The sequence below is a fragment of the Grammomys surdaster genome, unplaced genomic scaffold (genome assembly GCF_004785775.1).
Source record: "Grammomys surdaster isolate TR1022 unplaced genomic scaffold, NIH_TR_1.0 127, whole genome shotgun sequence".
NCBI lineage: Eukaryota > Metazoa > Chordata > Mammalia > Rodentia > Muridae > Grammomys > Grammomys surdaster.
Window position 1 is genome coordinate 1,740,365 of NW_021604585.1, and position 9,047 is coordinate 1,749,411.

The 9,047-nt window shown below is 43.4% G+C and overlaps 1 protein-coding gene across 1 annotated transcript in view; it reads right to left on the reverse strand.

Annotated features, from left to right (window-relative positions):
- Positions 1 to 8,989, reverse strand: part of L3hypdh (trans-L-3-hydroxyproline dehydratase) — a 10,796-nt gene extending 1,807 nt beyond the window's left edge. The window contains exons 1-4 of the mRNA XM_028789152.1: positions 8,203 to 8,989; positions 4,524 to 4,693; positions 2,391 to 2,513; positions 2,168 to 2,305 (exon numbers count right to left, since the gene is read on the reverse strand). Coding sequence (XP_028644985.1) covers positions 2,168 to 2,305; positions 2,391 to 2,513; positions 4,524 to 4,693; positions 8,203 to 8,719 — 948 coding nt within the window. The 5' untranslated portion in view covers positions 8,720 to 8,989. The remainder of the gene's footprint in view (positions 1 to 2,167; positions 2,306 to 2,390; positions 2,514 to 4,523; positions 4,694 to 8,202) is intronic.
- Between the last annotated feature and the right edge of the window lie 58 nt (positions 8,990 to 9,047).

Below are 9,047 nucleotides of genomic sequence, written 5' to 3' on the forward strand. Positions count from 1 at the left end.
GGGAGAGGGAGAGGGAGAGGGAGAGAGAGAGGGAGAGGGAGAGAGAGAGAGGAGGGAGAAAGAAGGGAGAGCTTTTAATATGGAGAATTTAAGATACTTAGATACAGCCACTTAAAGATGAGTATGGTGAACCACTTGAGGGTTAGACTGAACAGAGGTACAGGACAGACAAGTCAGGGATGTCAGCTGATGATCAAGAACAGAAGTCCAGGAAGCAGACAAAAATTTTCAGTGGCATCTAATTGGAGAAAGAAGACTAGAAAGAAGCTGAAGACCAAATCTGAGATCACCTAGTTGGGAGCACGGGATGAGCATGAGAAGGCACCACCCAAATTCTGAGAAGGCACAGGGCTCTTTCCAGTGAAGGAATGCATTGCAGTGAGGAACTGGCAGGTGTAAAATAAATCGCTGTCAATTTGTTGTGCTCTGAGTATGAAATGTTCCCCATGGGTTAATGTATATGTTTAAATACTTGGCCCCCAGTTGGTGGTGCTCTTTGGGGAAACTGTGGAGCCTTTAGGATGGAGAGCTATTGAAGACTATGGGTCATTGGGGGTGGTCTTATGGGTTTATAGCCTCGCCTGCTTCCTGTTCACTGTGCTTCCTGATAGATGGTTTCCTGCCACAAGGCCTTCCCAATGTACTGCTGTGCCTTCCCTGCCATTATGGAAAATATTCCCTTGAGCTATAAGCTAGAATAAAGCCTTCCATTGGGTATTTGGTCACATTAAATATAAAAGTAGCTGGTACAAAAATCCTGCCTGTGGCCTTTGATTTTCTAATTTTTAAAATAAGAATAATTGAAAGTAAAAGTAAAATATCAAGTATTAAACCAAGATACATTAGATCCACTATTTTTCAGTTTTGCAGTTTAGGTTGGACCCAGGGCCTTGTGTTTGCTGAGCAAGTGCACTATCCCTGTGGTGGTTTGAATGGATATCACTGGGGGCAGGCTTTGAGGTCTCAAAAGACTCAACACCACTCCCAGCATGCTCTCTGACTCCTGTTTGCCATCAGAGATAAGAGTTCTTAGCTCTTCCTGCTGCCATGCCTGTGATGATCTCCTAGATTCATGTAAGGTTTACATGGAATAGCATAAAGTGCTTAGCTTGGAACTTGCCATACAAAAAAGTCCCCAGTGAATACTGTAGGTTACCATTTAAACCCAGTCTCAGATTCTGAAGACATTGTGACTCACATTATTACATACAACATAGATGGCTTGTATATTATAACATCAATGTGTAATATGTGGATTCTTAGGTTAAAGGTAATTCAGTATTCAGAAAAAAAGTTTAAGAAACAGCTGCAGTAGGGTGGATAGCTCCCTACGTTAACAGACTCGTTATGAGAATGTTCCTTCGCTAATGCAGCTTCTGTAACAGGTCTCATTCACTACTGAGTAGATCCATTGTTATACATTTGCAACTTGATTTCATTACAAAAAAAATCTAGTTTTTACAACTCACATCTTTTATATACTACTGTACCAAGTACAGTGCATCCATACAACACATCAAAACCCATAGAGGCTCCAAACTCTGATGTAGTACTTCTCGAATCTTTTGAACTCAGGATCCCTTTACACTTTAATATCTGAGGACATCCAGAAGTTCTTCTTTATGTATGTTCTATCTCTCAGTACTTATTGGGAATTAAAGATTTTTTTTCATTTTTTTTATTTGAAAACAAACCAATTACACAGTGATGTATACACACTTTCCGTAAACAGAGATAACTGTATGCCAACGAGTTATAAAGGAGAAAAGCACCACCATTTTACATTCCTGTGAGCCTCTCGCATCTGTCTCAATAGAAACAGCTGGATTCTCACCTGGTTCTGCATTCAATTATTCACTTGGTTGGGATATCACTCGTTCCGTAGCCGGTGGAGGGGATACAGTGACTACTTCTGAGAGGGTGAGTGGAAAGCAAACCATGTCTTAGTTTTATTACAAACATATTTTTGACCCATGAAAGCACAGTGGGGTCAACCCAGAGATGCAACACTAAACTCTGAGAATTGACAATCCCAGTTGAACACAAGCTTTTACAGGTCTGCTTTTTATGATCATCGGAGAATATAGTGAAGAAATGCATCCAGCACCCAGCTCCTGCCTCTTTTGTCTCAAAAGACATTCTCACATAAGGAGTTGGCTACACTCACCCTCACCGCACAGCCCGTGAACACTGAGCCAGTTGTGCTGCTTTTGAAGGTTCTGGTCTGGTTCAGCTGCAGAAGTCCTTTATGATACTGCAGAGCAATTCTGGCTGTCACTCCTGAGCCTGTGGGGCTTCTGTCGACCTGTTTCAGAATCAGTAATTACAGGAATGTGAGAGTGCTGTCTTATCAGTTGCATGTCTGAGCCTAACAGATCCAGTTTTGATACCTGTTCATCGGCAAACACACAGATGTTGACTGTGGCTTCCTCACTGTAAGCATCTTTCCCATCCGTCAAGATAGTTCCATACAGAAAACCAAGGTCTTCACTCTCTGGATGGCTGATTTTAAACTGCAAAGAAAGCAACCACATGTAAAAAAAAGGTTTTGATTCAAATTCATCTTAAGAAATAATGTCAACAACAGACTCTTCGATATAATTTTCTCAATGCATACCATTTTTTGAAATTACCTTGCTGAATAAGTTTGCAATTAACTGCTTGATATATGTCAACCTCTTGATAAAATTTTATTGGCAATTATGATTCTCATGCTGGGCTCCTGCTGAGGAAGCTCTCTGAATCTAGCCTTAACTGAATGTGCAGTCCTATTTTATATGCATGCCCAGCACATACTCTCTGTGAAACTCTGAATTCAGGATGGGGAGTTCCCACGCTGACTGTGCCTGAGCTAAGACCATCACGTGGAAGGGAAGAATGTGGGAAAATCCAGCAGAGTAAAACTTTTTAAAAAGAAAGTGAAAGGCATTCAGGTGCTATTGATAAATAAGAAACAACTGGATAAAGAAGGAAAAACAACAAAATAAAACACAAGTGGCTCCTTGAAAAAGCAGTGACTGACTGCACACAGAGACACACAGCCCAGGACTGTTAGTGGAGAAGGATATCCAGGCCCAAAGAAACAGTGCCTCCAGTCCTTGGGAGATCCAGTAGTTGAGCTTTTCCTGGATTTCTGTGGCATCTGATAGCGATGTCTGAGATTGTTGTAATCATCATATCTGATAGTGATGTCTGAGACCACTATAATCATCATACATTTATCATATACCACTTAGACCTGGCTTCCTAAAGTCCAGTGTGTCAATCCAAGTTAAAGAGCCCTGAAAACTGTTTTTCATTGTTGAAAGTCGCATGCCATCTTCCACTATAGCACACAGTATGGTGTGCTAGCTCCTTCCACTAGATCGAGATCCTGAGATCCTGGTGTTTGTCCTTCCTTTGGGTCTCCTGCAGCTTAGTGTCTGACATATGCAATACTTTCTTGTTAAATATATGTTAAAAGAGTGAGGTTGAACTTAGAGAACATTAACTTTGGACTTTGCTCTATGAAAACCTGCATCAACAATATGGATGGCCTGGTCAAAAACTGACAAAGCAATTCCTCTGCCCAATGCTTTGATGATGGAACTTCAATTCTCTCAAAGTACAAGGACTCTGGATTTTCTCAAGTCCACCCATTGCCATTACGACCTGCCTGAGAAGTTCAAGCTTTAACAGAAAACTCAAAATTGCTCTTTTATTAAGAAAACAATGGAAGAAAAAAAATGAGGGTTTTTTTGGGTTTCATTTAAAAATGAAGTGGAAGCATTTTATATTTTTAAACTATTAGCTGTCTATTTGATAAGACAGAAAACTGATGCAAATTAAGAGTGTTAAAATTTGCACTCTTAATAAAATAATTCTGTATATTGGTAATGATAGCCCCAGAAAAATGCTAAATTCAAACAGCATTATCCTATGTATTTTCTTTTAAATATATTTATTTTTATTTTATGCATGTTTTGCCTGTGTAAATGAATATCTAGGCACATATATGTCAGGAACCCAAGAAGTCAGAAGAGGGCATCAGATGGTTATGAGCCGACACCTCTCTAGCCTAATGTTACATATTTTCATTTTCCACTTAAGTTATAAGTCTTGTCAAACTAAAGCCTTAAGTGAGCTCATAATAATGATCAATACAAGCATATTAAATACAATCACACTATCTTTATGGCTATTAAGTCATGTAATATAACATTCAAACTCTGTAATGTTGTTTTACCCATGAGTCCTGACTCAAAGTACATTGGCAGAACTGTGCTAGAAATGAAAAGAATAGAGTAACATATCACCTAAACTGACTTTATTTTAAAAAGCAGGAAAACCAAGGACACATGGAGATGAGGTTACGAATGCTCTCAGTGTCAAAGCTAGAATTCACAAGTGTCATGCCTGAACCCTATTAGTATGAATAAATATTTAAATGCATTTGTGCCTAATTTTCTTAATGGGTATGATAATTTGTATTTGCCCAAGCCACCAAGGGAGGCATCCATCATCAGGGTAGTACTGGGACTGACCTGTGCTTTCACTGCTCTGGTCAACGTGCTCGCTGCATCCATGAGGTCCCTTGCCTTCGAAGAACACACATCAAGTCCTAATTTTTCTGCACTAACAAATGCATAAAATGCCCCACCATATGCAATGTCCACCACCACCTTTCCATGGCCAGGAACATCCACGGTGAGGTCTGAAAGAAGCATTTGCAGGTATGTTTGTTAGGAAAAAAAAAAAACACATTGTTTCCATTATGTTTACTGTAAAGAGAAACTTTTCACGATGAAAAGGAATGAAGAAGAACTCCATTTTCAAAGTGTCAGGTGAAGGAGAGCTTAGGTGCACTTTCCTGTTTAAGTTGATGGGTTGGATAAGCTAGAATGTATCTGGATGTTTCAGTTCTTCTCAGTTAGATACATATATCTGTTAACTACTCTGAGGCTCTACTCTGAGCCACTACAGAGTGGCTAAGAGATGGGGAAACTCTGGTACGTCCTCCTGTGAACACTACAAAGGAATACATACTAATGGGGAAGGCTTTGAAGACTTGAATGCTATTCCCAAACTGGTTATCTTCAGTTATAATGCGAAACAATTTTTTTAATGATTTTTTAAAAATCTGGGTATAGAAGCACACGTCCATCCTATTAGCACCGGGCTTGCAGATCTGTACAATGCCTGGCTGCTACTTTTCTTTTTAAATCACTTATTTGGAGACATTGAAAATGAAGAGACTCAACCATGAGCACATACTGTGTGCCAGACACATTGTCTACACTAGCTCCTCAATTACCTCAGCACTGAGAGGCAGGTACTATTATTTAAGATGCTCCCATTCTTCTGAGATGTCCACCAAATAAGTGGCAAAGCTTGGAGTCAAACTTAGAAGCAGCTGACCATGAAGTCTTAGCCTGCTTCTCTGAAATATGTACTTAGAACTCAATGCAAAATATGAAATCTTTCCTTTTGTCTACGCAAACTTATCACTGGAATTTTAAATTGATTCCCTTCAGGTAACCCTTAGGGCATACCTACCTGAAGAGTGTATATACCATGTGGAAGATTGAAGAATTACAGGATGGATAAATAAAACAGCCTTCCTTTGTAAGATCAGTTAGACAAAAAGGATAAAATTTCAACTCTATCACATGGTATGAATGAGGTTAGATATGAGTTTTCTAGAACATGGAAATATAACTTCGTGAATTGCAAAACTGTTAAGAATGAGAGGAAGACAATCTTCCAGGCTTGGGTTTGGATCCTGTTCTGCTTCTCAGTACAGCTTTGCTGCCCTCGTACAGAAAATGGAATTGCTATGTCCCCTTTAAGTGTTGTTTTGAGAATTCCATGCACTAACACATAGAAAGTAGTACCAAGTATAGATTAGTAAGTATGGTGACTGTTAATATGAAGGTCAAAGTTTCATTTCAAAGTTTAATGGCATTCTCAAGGGGACCAGAGAGCCACAGCGGCCAGTCTGCACAGACTCCAAATTTCATTGATGTGGCTACTCATTTGGTCACTATCATTTGCAGTCTACTGTAGAAGACCCCCTAGGGTACAGTGAACAATATAAAGGTAATTTATTCTGTGAGTGTGTGTGTGTGGGGGGGGGGTTACAGTGAGCTCTGTAGCCCTCACAGGTGAGCACTGGTGCCCTTCATTTCACAGCTGGTGACTTTCTCACACAAGGCCACTGAGATGGGAAGGGGCAGATCAACACTCCTCAATGCCATCCCCTGGCTTTTAGGTGCTTCCAAGAAGAGGATTTCCATTCCCTCATGCCTCAGTGGGACCATTCAAGTCCACTAACTTTTGTGCTGTCACACAAGAATGCTGTGGGGAAGTATGGTATCTAAAGGTCTGCGTACCCCTCTTTGTTATGAGACTAATATGCAGCTGCTGCTTCTGCCAGTTGTAGGGTCTCACAAAGTGGACTCCCTTTAATCTGCTGCTTGATTGCTTAGGGAGAAACTAGGTAGCCAGCTAGTTAAATGGCTGGTCTTGGAAAGCCAGTCCTCCTCCTCCTCTTCTTCTTCCTCCTCCTCCTCCTCCTCCTCTTCCTCCTCCTCCTCCTCATCATCATCATCAAATCATAAATTATTTCACCTAAGAGCCAACCTGGATGTGATACCCATACTCTCATAGGGCATCAAATTCCTCCAAGGCATTCATCATCACAGGTGTTTCCTCTACCGAGGCTGCCCTAAGCCTGTTCTGCTACAGTGTCATTCATGTCCAGGCTGATCCAGAGTCTAATTATTCAGGGAGGATCAGGATCAGATTTTCTAAGAATGCTTTGCTCAGCTCAAAGACTTGGGAGAAAAGCCGTGGTAACCTTATTCCTGGATTGGCTAACTTAGCTCCCAGTTCACTTCCAGGCAAACACTAAACATCTACATGGACAGAACTCAAGCCGGCAGGTATGTCTGACCTGCCACGGTGGCAAGTTTCATGCTGGAGAGCTATGAAACCCAGAGACAATAAAAAACAAACTATTTAAAAACGGTTTAAGTAAGTGTACACTTTATGGAGGGCACATTCATAGTTATCCTGGGCAAATGGGCCCTGTAAGTTGCAGGCTGAATATTCTTGCTACAAGGACATAGGGGTGAAAGATAAAACAGCAGTGGCCAGGTGATTTCTGAGAGGGATGGTCTGCTTTGTAAGTGTTCTGATTATGCAGATTACCTGCTTGGCCAGACAGTAAAAGATCTATCCTACAGAACCCAGAACCCTGTTCATGTTTCTGTATCTCCAGGAAACAATTCTACGTATCTTGAAGTCTGTTACTTGAGGAGTTTTTTTTTTTTTCAGCTATTTAAAAAAATCTACCAGCACTCAAGAAGCTGAGGCAGATGAGACAGAGGGCCAGCCGAGACAACATAGCAATTCCACCCGGGGCTAGACGCTGACACCCCGTCTCAAAACAATAAAATAACACCCATTAACTTAAAAAAAAATAAAATTTTAATAATGTTTCATACCCTCACTACTAACCATGAAAACTTCTGAGATAAAGTGAAGGTACAGACACAGTCACGGAGTTTGTGAACTCTGCCTAAGTTTGCATGGCTTTGACGGGTTGTGAACTTGTGTGTTCAGCCAAAGACTTTGTTTCTCAACAAGGACAGCAATAGCTTTGCTTACAAATTTAGTTCCTTCAGGGTCATTTAGTTCTTCCCCAAAGCCAGAGGGTCTCACTATATAGCCCTGGCTGGCCTGGAACTGGCATCCTACTCCCTGCAGAGGGAAAGCGCTTAACGGCTGAGAAAAGAGAGGTCATACTCAGTAACTTATTAAGAGTAATGTGATGACTAAACGTATTCTAAGCTATACTTGAACTCTGGTACGCACACTGCCCTTTGCTCTTTAACTTCAGTCTACCGTGAAGCATCTATGAAAGCCTGACAAGCAAGGAGACAGGATCTTAAAGGAAGCACAGAATTCTTCCCAGTTCTACTCTAAGCTCCCCCCAGGCCTTGTGTGCATGGATCTGCTCATCAGCGTACTGGAATTGATTGCATCCACCAAACCTGCAAGGCAAAGATACTGAAGCATGTTTGCACTAATTTGGAATTACCTTTTTATTAATCGCAAGGGCAGGCAGGGTGGGTTAGTTGCGCAGGTATATTCAGCACAGAGCAGTGGTTAGATTCGTGGATTATGTCTCAACCGGGTCAAGTGGGTCTCACCCTTTACCTGAGGCCAGGACAAAGGCTGGGACGCTGTGGAAGCGCACAGGGCCGCAACTGCGGCCACCTTCACACTCCACGAAGGCGGTCACCAGCCCACACGGGCAGTGGATGTTGACCCGGGCCTCCCGGGCGCCTTTTGGGGGTGCAGGTACCAGATCAAAGTCGAGCGCGAAGCGGCCCAGCGCCAGCACTGCGTGGCCACACATGGAGCTGTAGCCTTCATTATGTAGAAACAGGACGCCTAGGTGCGCGTCGGGAAGCTCGCTGGGCACCAGGATGGCCCCGTACATGTCCCGGTGGCCGCGGGGCTCGAACACGAGTCGCCGACGTATGTGGTCGAGGTGTTGACGCATGTAGCGCCGCTTGGCCAGCAACGTGGGCCCTGCCACCTCCGGACACCCGGCGTGCACGATGCGCAAAGGCTCGCCGCCTGTGTGCATGTCCACCACCGATAGTGCTGGCGTCCTCGGGTCATGCGGGGGCAGCCGGGTCACTGCCAGCGCCGCCTCCATTGTCTGCATCCAGAGACTGCCGCAGTGCTCTCTCCAAGCTGGGGAGAAAGCGCCAAACCCAACGGGAGAACGCGCAGAGCGGGTGGTAATCTCAGGGCCAAGCCGGGGAGCAGAGATCACCCAGCGACCAGCGCCTGGAATCTTAGACTGGGCGCGCCCGAGCTAGCTGGGTCCTGAGCAAGACACACGGCAAGCAGGGGCGGGCCTCGGAGACGTGACAAGGAGCGTGAGCCGGGCTTAGAAAACTTGACCCTCGAATGGGGGCGTGGCTCCAGAGGCGCGAACACACGAGGGGGCGGGGCGCCGGAGCTTTCTCAAGCGGTGGGGCTCGGCTCCG